Here is a 19,731-nt window from a genome sequence, read left to right as displayed (position 1 = left end):
CAATAGACGGGAAAAATAGGGGGTGACAAACGTCCTCGCGGCACCGAGATTCGCTACAGCGTGCGACAATAAGAGCAGAGAGGGTCCGGATAAAAGGGAAAAAAATCGGGGCGACGATGACAGAGGATGGGGTGCTCGTGGTCCTGGACCCCTATAACCAAGGGTATTTTCGAGTTCACGGGGGACAACGGGGTCCAGGTTTCACGGGATAATGCCCCCATGCTCCCTGGATGGGATTATCTCGGGTCAGGTAGATGGAGAAGAGGAGCCGTGTTCGATTCGGTGCATCGATGCAACAATATGACCCGCAGCCAGGGATGTTCAATGGAATTGCGTAAAATTCGGTCTGTCTGCCGGTTGAAAAGAGTGTGGGAGTTTGAGTTTGGGAAATCTGGAACGAGGATAGGGAGGCGGAGATTCCGGGGTGTAACGTACTTTTCCCGTGTTATTCGTAACAACCACCGGAAACTGGCTAAAGATTCTTCGGGTTCGACACCTGCAGTCTTGGGAGAGCAAACACGGTCTATTCGTCCTGAGTATAGTTCAAATCGTAGGTAGTTGCGTAGGCAGATCCGTAGAGCCTGTTTTTAAAACAGCGAACAGGAACGTACGAAGAATTCTCTTCCTACAAGATGGTAACGAAACAGCTGATGAAACAAGGAAAGATGTTCCATGGAAACTGTTCTTTAAATGTACTTTAGAAATCCTGTCCCACCTATCCTGTCGTCGAATCGTCCGTTGACCAACTATCCTATCCTCCGGATATCGTTCATCAAACGCATGGTCCAACGTACTTCTCCGACCAACTGGTCGGTTCGTCCCATTGGATAGTTCGTTGACCGTTGCAACAAAGAAAAAAAAGAAAGGAGGACGAAGAAGAAGATTGAAGAAGCCGATCATCTAGGAAACTAGAGGCACCGCGACCGTTAAAGATATCCGTCCTTTCCGGAGTCAGTTTCACGGGTCTAATCTCGGCTAAACAAAGGAGGTTTCACGTGTCTTGGTCGCAGGACGAATCGTCCCGGTGCGGGATAGAAGAGGAACCGGTATCCTGTGGCAGGACCGTTGCCACGGGAGTTCCGCTTCTCGCGGTCGAACGAAGAAGGATAACGGGGCACGTGGAAGGAATCGAAGTAAAGTTAGCCCCCTCGAGGATGCATATATGTATATCCACGTAGATCAGAGAGAAAGAAGGACAGCCCTTTTGTGTTTGGTGCGCGAAGGTGATTGTTCCATTGTTAGGGGAAGCAGGAGGAGACAGGTTTCATTTATGGTCACGTATGGTAATGACTGCGAAGGATAAGAGAGAAACCCCTGAGTTTCACGGGGGTAAACCAGGAGGCAGCCAGTCAGGCAGGATGAGGAATCGTGTCCCGGGATAGGAATATAAATTTGCATATTTTCGGCCCGCATCTTTCGACGTCCCACGTGGGAATCCAGCAACTTGTCGAGTAACCGGTGCTGCCACCGAATCGTGAGCAGAGTGACGATGCTTTAACGGTTTCTTTTGTGACTACTTTTTTTTCTTCTTTTACCTTTAATAATCGGTAAACCTATTTTGTTTGGCTTTGAAAAAAGATTCGACGATTAGGTAGCCCATACGTGACAGGAACAATGCTCGTTCCTATCGACCACAAATTAATAAGACCCACCCTCACCGGAATTGCTCTTCCTCGGTTCGTTTCATACGGAATTTTGATTGTCACCGATGCATCCTGCATTTCACTGACTTTTTTGCTATCAGTCTGCATTTGTCGCGTCGAAACGCAACCTCGGACCGAGTTTGGCCTTCGCGGATGGTGGACATCGTGGGGTAACCATGAATGAAACAATGATTCGTCTCGACCAAATGGCCGACCTAGCTTTTTTTTTCTTTTTGTACAATGTACTTTATCGCCGTTCCCCAATGTTGGCAAAATAAAGTCGAGAAACGATAGGTTTCGACGTCACGCAGAGAAAGATCGAGAGAAGAGGAAGCGCGGAGGCTTCCTCCCGGAAAGATTTATGCGAGTTGAATGGCTAGACGGCTAGCAGAGGCTTTCCTAACGGGGGGTCTCTCGTATTGTTGCTAATTGCACGTTTCCACGGTGAAAATAACGTTCTGGTGGTCCATTATTCCTCGAGGCCGCACAAAGGTCCGAATGGCGTCAACGAGAACGAAGCATTCGTTGCCACCTACGAGAGAAGGAACCACCATGATCGAAGGTCGCACCGTAAGCCGTAAACGCTCGACAAAGAAGCGTCTCTTCTATTGACCATCGTCGGACTGGTTTTTGCAGGCCAGGGGTCCAAGAACCAACGAAAACGCGTCATTGTTCGGTTTATGGCGTATTTTGGCACTTTTATGGACTGTTAGGGAATCCTGTTTACCGCAGGGTAATTCATCTTCAAATCTGTGTCACAGTGAAAGCGAAATTTTGATGGAATTCCGTTTGTTCCGACGAGCGATTTTATAACGAGAGGTCGCGCGGATATCGCGCCTCCAAGGCTACTTCCCGACCAGCCGTCTAATGGCAAGGTGGTTAAGTGACTCCTCTCGGTTTTCCTTTGCCGCTCACGTCCTTCTCTTCCAGGGCTCGTCGGTTCTTTCTTTCTTTTTTCCTCTTTTTTCTTAGTTTCGCGTGGAAAGAGAAACGAGGAAGGCCGCGTAGCATAAACGGAGAAGGAAATATCAGGGGAAGGGCGAGCCTTCGTGTGTGGTCCTCGTGAAGTCCTCGGTCAACTCGAAGCCGAGGTGTCGCGTTGTGTGTGGTACGGTACGGTGTTTCGCCTCGCACCGTCTCGTCCCACGTGAACCGCCATAAGAATAAACTTTGTTCAATTTCACGCGAATACTTCTATTAATTGTCGTCTATGTTCTAAAGGAAATCATAAAACGAATCAATCCCACGTTTAATAAAAGTTACCGAAAAAGGAGAGTAACTTTTGGAGCATCCAACAGTCGGGATACCTCAGGAGGCTACGCTGACCCCCTATGGCGAATCACGATGTCGGTGTTCAATCCTTTCGGCGTTCCCTCTCTCGGTTCCTACTGTTTCTGCACCCACTGGACATTGGAGTGGCGGTACAGTTGAACCGTCACGAACAATTTACCAGGGTGACAACGAAGGTGGGGCAGAAATAGCGAAACGAGGAATTCAAGTTGGTCCCTGTCGCTATTTTTAATCCAGCAGGACCGTGTCATTCGGGAACGTCCGCAACCTTGAAGCGGAAAGAAAAACACGAGAAAGAGGAAGAGCAGACGAAAGCTCGTCAGGGTGAACCTTACTATATGTTCGACGTGGGAGGTCCTCCTCCGGTTTCGTCGCTACGAAACCGTTCGGAATCATTTGTCAATGCGGCTCAGTTTAGCGATTCGTTTCACCGACACCGAGCTTCCACTTGCTTGCCGCTCTATTCAATTTTTCATGAAATAATCTTACGATACGTTCCCTTTTTCTCTCCATCCCGCGGTGTGAAATTTGTGATTAATTACCCAGACCTCTAGTGGGCGGGTACAGGGCTGAGATTAAAGACCCTTTAGGAGATCCGCGAACTCTCTTTCTCCATCCATATGGTCGATATCGAAGGTCCGAACGATTCCCAGAAACACGGATCGAGCAAGAAGCAATAATTCTTAACGCGTCCTCTTCTCCCTTCCATCGAAATCGAAAATTTTTTTTTCATTTCTTTTAAGATCCATCTATTTCTGACCTCGTGGATTAACTCGTCCTATCTTATTTCATTTGAAAATCCATCAAGATTCCCTTCTCGTTAGGTTCCAAGAGGCACTGGAAATAACCAATGGTCAAAGCGTTAACCGATTGCGTCGTTACGTCTAAATAAAGTTGACAACTAGTTAACGTCACGTCAGCAATCGATAGAGCAAATTAAATACGTAATGAAGACGTCAACGGGGTCACGATTGAGGGCAACGGAAGTATAAGCGACACCGTGTAGTCACGACGGGGGTTTGGTGGACCCCAAGCCGACGCCGGAGAGGCTGGTCCCCCTTGGTCGGCGCCAAGGGCCTATTAAAAATGATGCTTAAAGAACGAATTATGGAAATGAGCCGTTATACCAGCAATGGGTTCCCATATTACCAACGACTTAGCCCGTTCGCGTTGAAATTACAGGTTGCGTTCGTCTTGCCCTCTCTCCTCTTCTAAGCCAGCAACAGGCCGGACCCCTCAGGGAGGAATACATTACGTTGATTTTCGGAATTGAAGATTAAAACCTCCCGCCGCGGGCTCGTTTGCTTCTTCTATTTTCTTCCTGCATCCACACGAACCCGTGGTATCGTACAACACGGTATACACACGAGCCGTTCGCGTGATCGTGAACGATCTTTGCTCGACATTCGAGACTGAACGCTTGCAACTTTGTGGCGAACGGAGCCCGACCGGATTCTCCCCCGAAGCACCGATTTTCTTCATTGAAACCCTACTCGTGTAGTAATTTAAACCCCGTGTATCAGTCAGCTTCTAACACATTTATTTCTCCTCTTTTTCGGAATATAATTCCGCTTAAACAGGCCACGTCTGGGGTAATGGCGTTCGGTACACGCGCAATATTTAAACGCAGTAGGATCGTCAAACGTTCCTCGAAGTGGTTCTCGCCAACGTGACGTCCGCGATTTCTCGCGATCTTGGTAATAACCCAAGATCTGGAGAGGTCAACGCGATTTCCGAGAAGCTCGAAAACAGAATTACATCGATCGACGATGCGTTTTATCTACCTACAGGAAAAGTGTACTTCCTCGAATGATCGCGAACAAGAAGGGCGCGTTATTTCAGCAAAACGAAGCTTAATCTCTTCATCGAGCTATCCGAAGGATTAGCACACTTCGTTCTTTGTTATATTTGGAGAAAGCGATAAGATAAATGGCAATTTCAAAATTCTCTTCGCTGCTCGCGATGGTATCTAAACGAGGAGGAAAGTTAGATCGATCGTGATACCTGCGATTAAAACCGCGGGAGGTTGAAACGGAAAATTTGCAAGGAAAAAGTAGCGGCGCCTCGTTCCTTATAAACCGGTCACATGATCGCGTGGTCTCAACGAATCGCGACGGCTGTTGGGAAGGCAGCAAGAAGGAACTCGAAGCAGAGTGGAGAAGAAAAATGAATAAAAAAAGAAAAAGAAAAGAGGAAGGAGTAAGATAGAAGAGAAAGGAAAGTTGCGTTTCTTTCTCGGTAGCAAGGTTCGAGTCGGCGAAGAGTTAGAGGACCCCCGGCGTGCTCTCCTGCTGTGACCGGTAGCCATCCTCTGTCCCGTTCGTAATACCTATCGCAAGATAGTGTGCACGCGTGTACACGTACCCTGTGACTACGTGTGCGAGGGAGAACTCTCGTGACGGCTGCTGGAAAAGAACCGCAGGCGCACGCCATACCGATATTAATATTCAATCGTGAAACGTAATAAATCACCGAAGGATACGTCGTTCATCCCTAGCGACGACCTCGATGCCGTTCTCGCCTTACCCCGCAAGGTCGTCGTGGATGAAACTCTCTTTCGGCGGTCCTGATTTCGTTAGGTAAAGGGGACGAAACGTTCAATGGCACCTCGTTCAGACAAATGGCTGATCGAGTTGGAAACAATGGTCGGTCGAGGAGGTTAATTCTCGATAAGAGTTGTGGGAAAGAATGGTTCCGGTTAGGAAGCTGTTGCGGAGGAAAGATTGTAGCGTGGAGTCAGGTAATCCGAGGGAACCGTCGGGGGTTTCTAAGGAATTCATCGGCGTGCTTTACGCGAAAGACACTCGATCTTCCGTCGACTCTGCTTCTCTCACGGCACTCGAGGCTGAGCTCGTATCGGTTGGTCCGGCACTCGGTGAAGCTGGCAGGGGGAGAAAAAAAAAGGAGCAGAACGTCGACTGTTGTTGGCCCCCCAACAGCGCGATCGAATAAAAATGTGCGCCGAGGACGTGTACGTAGGACGACGCGGTGCCGCGCGCGAACCGCGGGAATTTCAACCCCTGCTGTGAGCCGACCCCGCCAGCCCGATCCTGCCTTCACCCTCTGTTCACAGGGTATTTCTGTAGTGGCGGAGCCACACGCAAAGTGCCACGCGTTCTATATACGCGTTCGTTCGCTTCGGTGCTGTTTAAAGGCCCGCTAACCACGGCTGCTGGGTAAATTCTTGCTTGGAGGTCCGTGAAACAACTTCGCCTCTTCTATTCTCCCATCCCCCGTCAAGTCGAAATCATTCTACGGAGACTGGAGAGACTATTTTTCAAACGTGGAGAAACGGGCTACCGAGAACCTCGAAAAATTCTCGCCCGAAAACAGGACGCACGCTTCGAGCAAGGAATACTGAAATCAAATCTAAATGAAAGATCAGAGATCCTCGAGGAGGGAAGAGAAGAACGGAGAAGACCAAGTTCTTTCGGTGTTTCACGAACTCGTAAGAGAAAGAGAGAGGTAGAAACGAGGTGGAAGGATCAAGGGAAAGGGCTATCTTTGCCGGATCTCAATCTAAAAAGTCCGAACATATTTTCTCGAGTTTAGAGCTCGGGTCCGGATCTCATCGGTCCCCGGTGGAATCTCCGTTTCTGCCTGTCCGTCTTTCTTCTTTCAACCTTTTCATCCCGTTCCCCTCCTTTTCTCCGTCTCTTCTACCTGTTCACCGAGATCAAAGCGAGCCGACACCGGCAGTTCGGTCCGTGGGGTGTCATGCGAGACGGGGGTTGGCAACTACTCATCGGGTGAAAGAGAGGAGAGAAAGCTATTTGGTACCATATTCGTTAATGTGTTCCGCGTACGAACGGTGCGCTGGGGGTATTTCAGAACAGAAGGCAGCTATCCACGATTGCAACGATCAATCTGACGCGTTCAATCATCCTTTCTTGGAAATATCCCCCTTCCCGAGTCTACTCGTTCTCGATTAACACCTTTGCGAAATCAATGATGAATCGTGTTTCTCTTCCAGTCAGATATTTGTGAAAATTCAAAGTGGTATCGATTTGAAATTAGTCACTCGTCTTCGAATGCAGTTCAAAGCTGTCGAGGAAACTGGAGAAAAATCTTGACGATAGGATCGTTCGACAGGCAAAAACGAGACACGTTGCTGCGGTTGATCATCTTCGAGTTAAGATCAAGAGACAATGATGGTCGTGTTCTTCGGGAAATCCTCTATTTCTTTTCTTTTCTTTTTCGTTTCTTTAATGTCTATCTTCCGTCTGGCATCTGCCGTGTCGCCACAAGACTATCGTTCGCTTCCCATTCTTCGTCCCTTATTATTATGCCGGCCTTCTCTAATGCTTCTTTGATCGTTCTTTAATCTTTTCTTGGAGCACAGTTGTTCCAGGTCAACCGCGTTTACAATATGGCCTTCTTATCCATCCTCGTTAATTAATACCAGCTACATACATGTACACACAAAAACAATTTAATGAGACTGCTATCGAACGTACTTCTCCCGCGAAGAAATAAAAAAAGAAACAGCAATAATTGCATTGGATGTGAAGCAATTAAGAGACGAATCTACCGATGACATCGTCCGTAGATAACAATGGAAAAAACACGTCTGGTCTCTGAAGGAGTGATATTGGATTTATTTGTGCATCGTCTTGATCGATTCGAGAGGACCCCCCTTCGATCTTCTTATCAAAACGCGGTTGAGAATCTGCTGTTTCTCACGTGCAACACATACATATGTTTCTTTCATCTTCGTATACGTATCTGTAATTTAAAAAAGCTGTCGAAATATATTTTCCCACCGGAGTTGATTTTATACACGACTGCAGAACGCAATCGCACGAACGAGATATCACCTTTTATTTTTTCATTTACTTTTTACTTTCTTTCTTTCTTTCTCTGCTACGTTTATCTCGATTATAAAAGTAATCTGCTCGATTGTACGATTACTGCCAGCTTTTATGACGATGTTTTATATAACTGGATTCGATAAGGAAGTGAAAAGTCTGAATGAAGATCAACAATTAGAGAAGGGGAATAATACAAGAAAGGAAAGAGATTCTTTCCTTTGAAGTTGAGAAACACTGGCTGCTGATAGCAACAGGTGAATCTTGATTTCAGGTCGAGAGCTTGTTTATTGGCGCACCAGGCGAACGAATTCAAACTCGTGACCAGATTAGATTGCCGTTCGATTAGCACTTCGATGATGAAACGTCGATCGCCTCGCCTCGATAATCGCCTCGGGAAGTCTTTTTTCTTCGATAGCCGATCGCAAACAACAAAATATCCATCGACGAAATAAAAAAACAGACCGTGTGGCTTTGCCATATGCTTCGAGTTTTACTTTTAAAGATTCCAGAGCTGCATATATCTCTTCGATCGTCAACCTTGACATTGTAGACGACAGCAATTCGAGTTTTAACGGCTTAAAAAAGAATATCAGTTGATAGTGTAGATAAGCGTGATATCACTCGTCTAATGCCGGGGTTCAAATCCCGATTCTCTATCGAGTGCTTTCTTCTCTATCGTTCAGAGCATTTTTCATCGACGATCTTTCAGGCTGCGCGCAAAGTTCCTTGGGCGACGATCAAATGTGCCAGAGAGTCGGAATAAATTCAAGGACGACCGAAATCACTGAAAGAGTCTCGAACGATCTAAATTCTTCTTCGATCGGTTGCCACTGTACGTCGAATTCCATCCTACAGTTTGCCATCTTCGACTTTCGTTTGCTCCTCGTTAAGTCTTTCGCGCGACTAGCGTTATTTGCTGAATTATCACTTCGATTCCCGTGGAAGATTTTCTGTTCGATGGACACGTGGAGTTCGGTCCACGATCGAGTTATCGCTAATTACTCGGCGATCGATTATCGAAACGGATAATAAGGAACGTGCTTCTACCGTCGAAGAAATCTTGAAATTACGTTCAGCGAAATCGGCACGTATGTTGGACAGCAACGGGGGGGCCCACCCACAAAGGAAATTTAGTCTGACGATGAGAAAAGAAATGAAACGAGTCGGATTCTTCTGTTGACACGGCTCGCGAGTATCCATTCGCGCCAACTCGCTAATGCGAGTGCGATAACGTAGCTTCTCGAAGATACGTGGGACTTTGTTCGCGTTCGTTCAGGCAGATCGGTGGAAGAACGGAAGGAATACGTCGTACGCTTCGAGCACCCAGAATTCGACGTGTCACGATGCTCGGTAGGGGGTAACCGATCGTATCTGACATCGATCGCCATCCACTGGCAGCTCTTTTTCTCGTTCCGGACGACAACATCGGATCGTCGATCTTCGTTTCGTGTACAGGTCGACTCAGAAGCCGCTACCGGGTTTTAAAAGCGGCGCCTACTGGACGTTTGAATAATCGAGACGACAGGACTCGTTCGCGTCTTCGTGGCACGAGATGTTATTTGAACTCAATTTCAATTACACGCGAGTACTATCGTGTGCCATTTAGAGCACCGCGTTTGAAACGACCGATAAAATCGAGTCTCGATCGCGGATCGTTCGCGTCCAATGACGCATCGGCGACGAGGAGCCACGCGATTACCAGCGGCTCTTATCATCGCGTCAATGTATTTGTGGACGGCGAGGGACGTGGGGCGTTATCGACGACGATAGCGTGGCTATATATAAGGCTTGCACGATTCGTCGTTGACATTAGTTGGACGTTAGTTACGGCCGTTTCACGACACGGTGGCTCCTCCCTCGCTCATTTCATTTCTTCGTCGCCTCTTCTCTCTGTTCGACCAAGTGTTCGTTTCCGCGAGAGAATCGCGAACGGTGATAGTCGATAGGGGCAACAGCGTCGGGGATACCTGCGTGCGTTTCGTTAGGGGTCAACCACGATCGTGACGATTCGATAGGAGATCTCTGGTGAACGATAAGGGGTCTAGCGAGCATCCCACCATCTTGTAGCGAAGGACGAGATACGAGAGCGGAAAGATGGACGCGGCTAGGTCGTTCTAGCATTAGGACAGCATCGTTGGTGCGAAGTAGAGATAGGGCGCGGCTGTTTCCTGGTCTCTCCCCGAAGATCCAAGCGAAGGATCGAACCGGAACCGTGGTGCGGAACCGCGGACGAGAATACAAGTGTTTGCGTTTCATGAATACATCGTCGCGGCCCAGCCTAGTTATGTTCTCGATCGAGTACAGCGAGCAATTCCTGAGCTACCGTATACTCAAGTCGAACCGGTTCAAGTACATCTGACGATACGGACTCGGACTAAGTGTGATTAAAGGGTGCGCCCTAACTGCGGCGAGAGTGTGTACGCGAACGTACTGTGCCGGTGGTCGACTTGTCGTTCCTACGGTCTGCTCAGACAACAAACAAACGGAAGAAACGGACCGTTGTCCGTCAACGAGAAGGCAAGACCTGGAAAGTCTTGTTCACTCTGAACACCGGATGCACCGAGTCAGCTTTCTGCGATCGCCACGGATCCAGGAAGCTGCGGCTGCCTTTGAAAGGGTTATAAGATTGATCAGCGATTCGAATCGATAGGCGAACACCAGTAAATGAAACGAAATTACAGAGATTCGTGATAGAGGGAACATCTCGAAAGGATATGAACTAGCTTTTAAACCTTCCGGCAACGCCAAATAATAAACCCATTGAATTATCGTTAACGCGTCTCTGGTCGAATTGGTATTGTTAAAATCAAAAGCAAAAAAAAAGAAATAAAAGAAGCAAAGATTAAAGGAATTAAAAATGATCGTTTACGTACCGGGTAGAATGCCAAGCCACGTTGGTCCTTACGGAGGCGCTCGTTACCCGGGCACCCAGCTAGGAGCAGCAGTCCCGGCTTTTTACAGCCCAGTTATTTCCGGTTATCCAACCAGCCCTAACTCCAGCTACTACGGCAGCCTCGGCTTTCGTCAGCAAACGTCGCTGGACCTTCCGGTTTGGCCGCGAAGGATGCCGGTCGAGGAGGAACTGGGAACGTCACCTTCGGCCACCTTGCCAGGATTGGGAGCATCGCCGAACGGTCTGGCGAACGCTGGACCACCGAGTCCCGCGCATAGCGACTCGGATGCCTCCAGCTCCAGCTTGGAGCTTGGCTCCATTCGTCGTGGGGAAAATGCCCAACTGAAATGCAGGTAATTATTAATTAAGATAAAAGATAATGGCAGCCTCGTGGTCGCGATAATCAGGGAAGGAAATTATAAGAGAAAAACAATAGATAGATGGATCATCGCGATTAATTGAAACGGTAATTATCTGAACGCGACGACGACGTTAATGAATCGAGGATTCGAATATTTTTAACAAACTTTTAATAAATTTTCGATAAATTTACCGATCCAAGGAACAGCAATAAATTTTCCAATCTTTTATCATACTTTAATCGCGAAGCTTTTCTAGGCTTTCGTTAGCAGACAACAGTTAATTTCACGGTTTGTTCGTTGCAAAAGTTGGCGCCATCGTTATCTAAATTGAGCTTGGATTTATTTACATCGTGTCTTTGATGTAGAATGAAGCGTATATCGATAATCCTGCATCTCCTTATCAAAATACAAGCGACTTAATATCACGAGATACTGCACTTTCCTTTCCTGGATCCTATATTTAGACTAGACTGGAACTGTTCAAATCAAAGATTCATTCAGAACTTTTTTAAGTCCAAGGTGGTAAGAAAACGCAAGAGGTATCTCGCTAAAAATCCATTCGCGACGCGTTAAATAACGTTAATCTCTTCTCTAGCCGCGTGTCCACATCCGCATTTAGAGCACGCGTGTTCCATATCTCTTCTTAACCAGTTTCTTCCCCTATCTGTCGCGCTATCGAGTCACACTTTGCTCTTTTTTAAATCCTAATAAACATTCTTCAATCCCACTCATTACCACTTGTCAGTCAAAGTTCATTCGAACCTTCGAGCACCGCGCCAAGGAACTACGTGTATCTCATTCGTCATCGACGTTTCAGCCTGTCTGACTGTTTACTATAGCAGACAAAAAAGTCACGTTTCGATAACCCCAATAGAAGCGATTATTAAGAGGTACCATCGTCATGTACGCGGGCTTTGTTCGTTGCTCATCGTCGGTTTCGTAGACATAAACGATTTCGAGTCGACGACGCAAAGAAGAGATCGTTTATCGTTTGTACGCGTGGCATTGCTCGTTACGTGCTCGGTTTGCATGTGGTAACCTCGTGCACTCGGGAAATGCTTGTTATCGTCGCAGGGAACCGACGGAATAATCGCGTCGCGACGCCGGCTCTTTTCACTTTTTCGCGAATCCATACTCCGCGTCTACGGTAGCGAGCGCGCAATAGCAACGTTCGATCATCCAATCATCGCCAAACAGCTAATCGATCGGTTTTGATAATCAACGCCCTAATATAATCGACACTTGAAATGTCTCTTTATATTACCCCCTTGAATCGAGCGTTACCTTGATCCGCAACCTTTACACAATCACGTTAAAGCGTGTCGGTTCGTGGAACACAATGCAGTTGACTGGAATAGTATGAAACCCTTTGCGCCCAGATAAACTGGTGTCAAGCGACGCCAATTGCACAATGGCCAGAATTGGTATCAATTGGTTGGTTGAACGGACATACTCTTTTAACGTAAATCGTGCGTCGATATTTCAGACGATCCAGAGTGTTAAACGTGATTTTCGTTCACGCGAAGACACGCTGTTCGATACTTGTTTCTAACACTCTTGAAAATCAGAAAACGAACTGACCAACAAGGCTTCTCAAAGATTCTTTCACGCATATATCTATATTTAGAAGTTCTCAATAAATTACCGATAAAGAAATAAATTGTAACCGGTATAAATAGACACAGTGACAATAAAAGGAACGAGGGATCTACTGGGTTTAAACGACCAATAATCTTGGCCGAAGGAGATTCGATCGATTGAAACGATCAAAGATCAATAAGCTCTCTACGCTAGCGCGACTATTTTCGTATGGGAATGTAAACTTTGATTGTCTTTCTGAAACTTCGATAATTTTGTTCGTTTTAAGTCTTCTACATTAATCTATAATTAGAATACGATTACGCGTTATTAATTTTCAAGATTTCCAAGATTTTCAAGAATGAGTACCGATGAACAGAAGAGGAGGAGATCGGAATGGCGGTCGCTAATTAAAGGCTAACGAGCGTGTGTTGGTTTGCAATTGCAGATGGCAAAATTGTGGTCGGTGGTTCACGTCCTTGGAACAACTAGCAGGACACGTTGCGCGACTCCACGCTGCGCCAGGACCACGTGGACTGTTTTATTGCGGCTGGGAAGGATGCGCGAGGGGCGAACGTGGATTTAATGCAAGGTAAAGATTTTCATCTTTTTATATTATTTTCCTTTTTAACAGCTTCTTTACGAATTCCACGTTAACGATCCACCTAACTACCCCTTACAATTTCTTAATAAAAATTATTCTGATTTATTCATATAACACCTCTTTTATTCCACTTGTAAGACGTCAATATTATTGGAACACGTACCAAAATTCCAACAGATAATTTAATCAATGTGCAAGTAGCTTCTTCCCTGATTCAAATAACTTCTGTAAAGACGATAAATTACATGACGTAGCAAAGCAAAGTCTGCGTTAACTCGTGACGGACTCTGTCCATCGTTTCACACATTCATGGATACCATGCACGTACTCGGAATTATATAATACGACACGTATTAAATATTATATTTTAAGAAATCTTCAAAGCTGTTTTTTTCTGGAACTCTATTTAATACTTCTGTGCCTAACAAATGATATTCTGTTCAACTTTTAACGAAATATTACTTGGACCTATCTCTAATTTACCCCTAATATAAGTTGCGATACGTGGTTCTGGTTATGTTGCGTAAATGTGTATAGTTACTTACCAGCTCCCATTTTCTTCTGTTTCAGATACAAGATGCTGGTCCACGTGCGAACGCACACGAACGAGAAACCGCATCACTGTTTCCAATGCGACAAGAGTTTCAGCCGAGCGGAGAACCTGAAGATCCATGCCCGTTCTCACACAGGCGAGCGCCCTTACGTTTGCCCGGTCGAAGGCTGTAACAAGGCGTACTCGAACTCTTCGGACAGGTTCAAACACACGAGAACCCACGCGGTGGACAAGCCGTACTGCTGCAAGGTGCCGGGCTGCCCGAAAAGGTATACCGATCCCTCGTCCCTGCGCAAACACGTGAAAACATACAGGCACTACGTGAACAACAACGATAAGGTTCAAGAAAAAAGTTTCGACGAGAACAACTCACAGGAGAAGATCAGGCTGGTCGACAGCACGTCGCCTGAAAAGCAGAGCAGTAGCGCGCAGTCCGAGTCTGACAAAAAGGACAGCAGCATCGAAAGCAGCGTGTCGGGTACTAGTCCCAAGGCGAGCAACAGCTTCGAAGAGCAAAGGAACTTCGTCGAGTGGAACAACATGTACAATCTCCAAGAGCAACGCAAGGAACAGGAACGAGTCACCCCTGTAAAAGTCTACGAGCAAGAGGTGAAAATCTATCCAAGGATCTACGATGAGAACAGTTACATAATACCAGACAAGATTCAAGTGAATCCCATGTACGTTACCAACAACCCGGTGATCAAGGAGAGTCCTTCGGTCCACTCGCCTCAGACCAGTCCAGCTCACCTTCCCGACGCTCTGTCGTGTATCGGGATGCAGTCGACTCCCATCAAGACCGAGGAACCCATCGAGTGTTCGAACAAGGTCAGCACGGTCGATTACAGGAACATCGAGTCGATCGTCAACAGCGCACCCTGCAAGAAAGAAAGTACCGTAACTTGCGACCCGGTGAGAAATTCTGTGATAAAACGAGCTGAGGACCTGAAGATGGAAGTCGAGCAACTACCGAGCAAGGAGGACGTCTGCAAGAACACCACCGACTGTTGTTGCCGTCACAAGTGTTGCGTCCACAGCAACGAGAACATCATTGAGAAGACGAAAATCCTTTCGGATCTGATCCTGAAAGCGCAGAATCCTCTGTTCAGACATCTCCTGGGCACGGTGGATCTCCAATACGGTCTGCAGAACATGTGGGGCAACATCGTCGACACGAACAACACCTGTGGACAAGATCTTCGAGTTAAAAACGAGAACGTCGTTGAAATGGAACAAGATCTTCCTCTAGATCTGACGATCAACAAGTAAAGAGACCTTGGACAGTTCTTCTTGAGCGAAGAATTTATTTTTCAGGTTGTGAGAGACTGCGATGTCTCAAACTACCGACCGTGGTTCGCGTTAAACGTTTTCAGGGCCGTCCTGCGCTTCAAGTGCCTTCCAACGATTCTACCTTTAATATTTTACGATATTCTGACGTAGAAACGAAGCTGTCGATCCAGGGCGACCTTGAACGTTCACAAAATTGAGTCAGTTATTACTCGAACCATGGCCGGTCTTTGCTTCCGAAGATTCTATCATATAACTTTTTCTTTTCATTCAAATTAGATGTTTTCAAGTTTGAACTTCACTCTGTTCGGTGGTTATCTGAAAAATAGCTCGGTTAAGAAATAGAAATATGCGGGAAGTAATCGTACCGGTGATAAAGGATCAAAGTTGAGTGGAAGGTTGCCATTGTGATTAGACTGCGAAAAGCCAAATATCTTGTAATAGGATGAAGTCAAACGAAGCAGGATACAGTCTGAAATCGAATGAGACTTGCTCAATCAAATGAGACTTAAACGGTTTGCACTGAAATCACAGATAACAGTATGGTTGGTGAATAAACTCTCTGTATAATAATATGTGTGAAAGAAATGTCTCGGTATGCTATGTTAAACACCTATGTATGATATGTACATAAAGATATATTATCTGTAAGATGTTCGAAAATGTTAGAGGCGTGGAGAAGGAGAAAAGTACGTGTGTTTCTGCGACGAAAAGAGCGTGTTTTAACGACATTAAACTATACAATAAAAGCACATTATTTATGTAAAAAAATGTTTATTATTTTTTTTTCTTTCACGCTGTATAACAAGTTCCTTTTCTCTCCTTCGGTGTCTGAAACATCAGCGAGGTAATACATGGTTTAACGTTGTTTTCGTCCGTTTGCAAATATCATTGGAAAAGTCGATCGATTTTCTTTATCAAAAGAGATGTAGATCAATTTTTAAACAGACCCGCGTAAAATTCGTAACTATTGTGAAATAGATGTAAAATAAATATGGCACCAATCTACAACGGTGCAAAATTTTATGTTGCTTCCATACTTTGTTACATTCTTACAGTATCGACGATAACTGCATCGTCGAAATTATTTAAAAGAAAAGACGAAAAAAAAAAAAGGATACGTAAACAAATTATGTTAATACAAATCTCACGATATATTGTGACTCATAAAAAGATCGGACATGCCGTCTTTGATAATTTTTAAACTTTCTAAATCAGCGTTTATGGTTGCTATAAGTTGTGTCATGCCCTGTTGTTCCATTGTGAGATACTAAAACACAAACGAAAAGAGGTTGTGCAGATTCTTTCTGAAATGCCTTTCATTTCTGTGACATCATCCTGTTTACATACCGCTTTTATATCGTCTTGCGCTATAGGATCCATCGCGTATCTCTCTTGATTCTGGGTATCTATATGACTTCTCATACGTAACTGAGAAAGCATCTCGCTAATTCTGCCTTTGAACTGAGTTGGAGCACTGATCTGGGAATGCATAGCTTCAAACCTACGAGTCAATACTTCTTCTTCCGGTTGCAAGGACAAGCCAACTTTGCGAGTGATTTCCTGACGTACCAACACCTTGAACAAACATTTCAACGAGAATTTATAGAACCGAAAGTAATTATTGAAAATGTATGCGGTAAGTTACACGTACCTGTAATACTCTATGCTGTAGTTCTAACAGATTTCTTCGATGTTCTTTGAGTCTAGCTTGTATCGCGGTATGCTGCCTTTGTAATCTCTGTATTTCTTCAGCGGCCATGTCTAAGAAACTTCTATGCCTCGCCGTTTCTTCTTCTTGGCATTTTAATCTGTGTTTAACCTGCTGAAAGCCAATCATCGGTACCGGTATGTACAAATCCGGGTTAGGATTATCCAGCTGAGCCTGTTTCCATAATCTAGGATCGATAGAGCAAGGTGGATTGTCTAAATATTCTTTAAGTTGTGCGGGATCCAATTTGACTAAAGGCAATATATCTTCAACACCATTTTGTACTAATTGTTGTTTCTGCATTGGTTGCGACAAATACGTATACAATTCGTTGGCTGGAATTTTTCTCGGTGCTCCAGTGATTCCTTTCTCGGTAACAAAAATAGTCACTTGAGTTTTCTCTTCTCCGGTTGATTTAATGTTATCTATCGTCACCGATAAATTCGGCTTATTCCCTAACACGTTATTGATAAATCCGATCAACTGAGCTTCGCCTTCTTTAACATCTTTTTTCTTTTTATTGAAACAAAGTACAACCAGCCCATCGTTATTGTCCGCGTCTGGCATACGACTGTACCCGATCGCTTTAAATCTACATAGCGGGTTTTCCTGATTAAGTTCAATAGGGGGTACGTTCATCGAGTAGTAAGCTTTCCCCGTACCCCATAGAGCTTGTATAAGATTCCATCTAGCGATAAGATTATCGCGTTCATCGTTGTACAACTGACAGTTAAACACGGCATTGTATAGCGCTTCTGATATAGTATTAGCAGTTTGTTGTTGTTGCTGTTGCTGCAGTTGTTGTTGCTGAAATGGTTGCTGGGGTTGTTGCAGTCCGGTTCCAAAGGCAGGAAATCCTGTGCCTACACCTACAATTTCGTGTCGATTATATTAATAAATAAGGACACAGCCGAGTCGAAACTGACCTGTACCAAAACCACTGAAACCAGTTGTTGTGGCTGTGGTTGTTGGTTTTGTTCCAAATCCACCAAAACCTGTGGCTCCACCAAAAGTCGATGTATTCGGAGCGCCGAACGATCCGAAGAAAGAAGGCGCAGATGTGGTTGTTGCGGTTCCAAATCCGCCGAAACTGCCAAAGCCCAACGAGGATGTTGTGGTAGTGGGTCCAAATCCAGCGAAGCCTGTGGTCGCAGCAGGTGTGTTACCAAAGGTCGAAGCCGTTCCAAAGCCGGTCCCCGTCGAAGTAGCTGGACTACCGAAGCCTGGAGTGGATCCAAACCCGGTGGTAGAGGTTGTGCCAAAGGTAGGCGCAGAACCAAACGCACTTGTCGATGTACTGCCAAAACCAGTGGCAGCTGGTGTCCCGAAGGCAGTACCACCGCCAAATCCACCGGCTGCTGGAGTCGAAGAAGTACCAAACAGACTTGGCGTCGAGGTAACTGGAGTACTAAATCCGAAAGATGGTGTTCCAAATCCTGTTGACGCGCAAAGAACAAATAACAGTTTGTTCATAAAGTACATATATCGTTATTGGCGGTACAAAGTAAAGTTGCAGTTTTTACATTTACAGAAATTCGTTTTTGTTTCCGCTATACTGAACGCGCTTCAAACAAGAAGACTAACAGAGATGTCTTACATATAAAGGCAACAATAATCTATTTTATTCGTCCATAGAATCCGCGCATCGAAAATACGTTATACATATTAAGAATATCACATAAGAAATTTGAACGTAATAAAATAAAATTGATTAAAATTGATTTCATAAAAAAAAATTTGAATTATGTTCCATGTAAATCAACAAAATCAGGTAAGTTTATTGAAGTCACCTAACATTTGATCTAGTTTAAAGCATGTGTAAAAAACAATTAAATAGGAAGGAAATTATGGTCAACTTGCTCGTAAATTATTAAAAATAGCCACAATATCTGGTAGTAAAGTCGTGCTTCGTCGTGGAGATCAATCGTCGGATGTATCTACTGAACTTGTACATGAATTTGGTACTACAGATAAAGCAATCGGGGTATATTTCATAACATATTCCTACACGATACTACTTTATTGTAAAAATCTTTAATACAATGTTTATAAAGGATGTTACTGCTGAAGTGATGTTAACAACATTGGGTAAAATTCCAAGTGAAATGTATTATTTGGAAGATACAGTTTTCAATGGAAAAGCAGCAACGGATAAAAGTACTTTGCAAACATCTCAATTTGCACAGGCTGTTGCATCAACACAAGCAATGGAAAATAATCATGGGTCCTCGGGTCATTCATCAGTGTTATTTATTTTATTAATTGTACTTTTGGTAATACTGTTATTATGCTGCATAAGCGCAGGTTTAATAGCTAAGACAAGAAGAAAAAGCAGTTTCTTTGGGAAATCTGATATGGAGTGTGATCCAAAATGTACCGGGATAAATCAACCTCTGTTAGATAAAAATTCAGATCTCACAAATAAAACGAGTATTAGTTGTCTGAGAAATTAAAAAGAAGGAACGTGGTATGAGCCTGTATAAACATAACATTTCTTTGGTGAACAAGGTATATGAAGCAGCATAATAAAATTTAGAGTATACTTCAAAGTATAAAACTTATTAGGCAAAATAGGATTTACAAAAAATGTTAAATACGCCATAACGTTCGATCAAATGTAAAATATAATACGCAATACGGCTATAAATATGTTCAAAACGGTCACATGTAACGAGAAAGGACAAGAAATGTGACTTAACCTAAAAAGAAGTCAACTCACCCGGTTTTACCGGTGTCGCCGTCGTAGAAGCCGTTGCACCGAAGCTAAAAGCAGGAGCGGGCGTCGAAGTTGTCACTCCGAACCCCGAGCCAAATGACATTTCTCAAATTAAACTAAATTTGACGTATGATAGAAACACGTTTTTACCGCGCGCGCTTTACAATTTCGTATAAACGACAATGCCACAAACATGGCGGCTGACATGCGCAGGAAACGTAAGTTCTCTCTCACGCGCAGGACGTTCGTCACGTGGCATTCTTTCCGCTTATTTTCAAACTGT

At 44.8% G+C, this 19,731-nt stretch overlaps 3 protein-coding genes across 3 annotated transcripts; 2 read left to right on the top strand and 1 right to left on the bottom strand.

Annotated features, from left to right (window-relative positions):
• The first annotated feature begins 9,550 nt into the window (after positions 1 to 9,550).
• LOC114873198 (zinc finger protein GLI1-like) lies at positions 9,551 to 15,793 on the top strand. The gene is made up of 3 exons (XM_029181267.2): positions 9,551 to 10,990; positions 13,026 to 13,169; positions 13,752 to 15,793. The coding sequence occupies exons 1-3, from the start codon at positions 10,602 to 10,604 to the stop codon at positions 15,001 to 15,003; spliced, it is 1,785 nt and encodes a 594-aa protein (XP_029037100.2). The 5' UTR covers positions 9,551 to 10,601; the 3' UTR covers positions 15,004 to 15,793.
• A 154-nt stretch (positions 15,794 to 15,947) lies between these two features.
• LOC114873197 (nuclear pore complex protein Nup54) lies at positions 15,948 to 19,640 on the bottom strand. The gene is made up of 5 exons (XM_029181266.2): positions 19,452 to 19,640; positions 17,659 to 18,168; positions 16,676 to 17,601; positions 16,372 to 16,599; positions 15,948 to 16,291 (listed from the first exon to the last, which is right to left on the bottom strand). Exons 1-5 carry the CDS (start codon positions 19,549 to 19,551, stop codon positions 16,169 to 16,171), a joined length of 1,887 nt encoding a protein of 628 aa, XP_029037099.1. The 5' UTR covers positions 19,552 to 19,640; the 3' UTR covers positions 15,948 to 16,168.
• On the top strand, positions 18,185 to 19,436 carry LOC114873200. Its single transcript, XM_029181269.2, has one exon. The coding sequence runs from the start codon at positions 18,775 to 18,777 to the stop codon at positions 19,183 to 19,185; it is 411 nt and encodes a 136-aa protein (XP_029037102.1). The 5' UTR covers positions 18,185 to 18,774; the 3' UTR covers positions 19,186 to 19,436.
• Positions 19,641 to 19,731: the final 91 nt, after the last annotated feature.

Source organism: Osmia bicornis, chromosome 12 (assembly GCF_907164935.1).
Source record: "Osmia bicornis bicornis chromosome 12, iOsmBic2.1, whole genome shotgun sequence".
NCBI classification, from domain to species: domain Eukaryota; kingdom Metazoa; phylum Arthropoda; class Insecta; order Hymenoptera; family Megachilidae; genus Osmia; species Osmia bicornis.
The sequence above is the reverse complement of the archived record's forward strand: the minus strand, read 5'-3'. Positions and strand labels throughout refer to the sequence as shown.

Coding starts and splice junctions, on each gene's coding strand:
- LOC114873200 (XM_029181269.2), top strand. CDS start 18,775: ATGTTTATAAAGGATGTTACTGCTGAAGTGATGTTAACAACATTGGGT.
- LOC114873198 (XM_029181267.2), top strand. CDS start 10,602: ATGATCGTTTACGTACCGGGTAGAATGCCAAGCCACGTTGGTCCTTAC. Junction 10,991..13,025: donor AATGCCCAACTGAAATGCAG/GTAATTATTAAT, acceptor TTGCAATTGCAG/ATGGCAAAATTGTGGTCGGT. Junction 13,170..13,751: donor GAACGTGGATTTAATGCAAG/GTAAAGATTTTC, acceptor CTTCTGTTTCAG/ATACAAGATGCTGGTCCACG.
- LOC114873197 (XM_029181266.2), bottom strand. CDS start 19,551: ATGTCATTTGGCTCGGGGTTCGGAGTGACAACTTCGACGCCCGCTCCT. Junction 18,169..19,451: donor GGCGACACCGGTAAAACCGG/GTGAGTTGACTT, acceptor GCGCGTCAACAG/GATTTGGAACACCATCTTTC. Junction 17,602..17,658: donor TTTCAGTGGTTTTGGTACAG/GTCAGTTTCGAC, acceptor ACGAAATTGTAG/GTGTAGGCACAGGATTTCCT.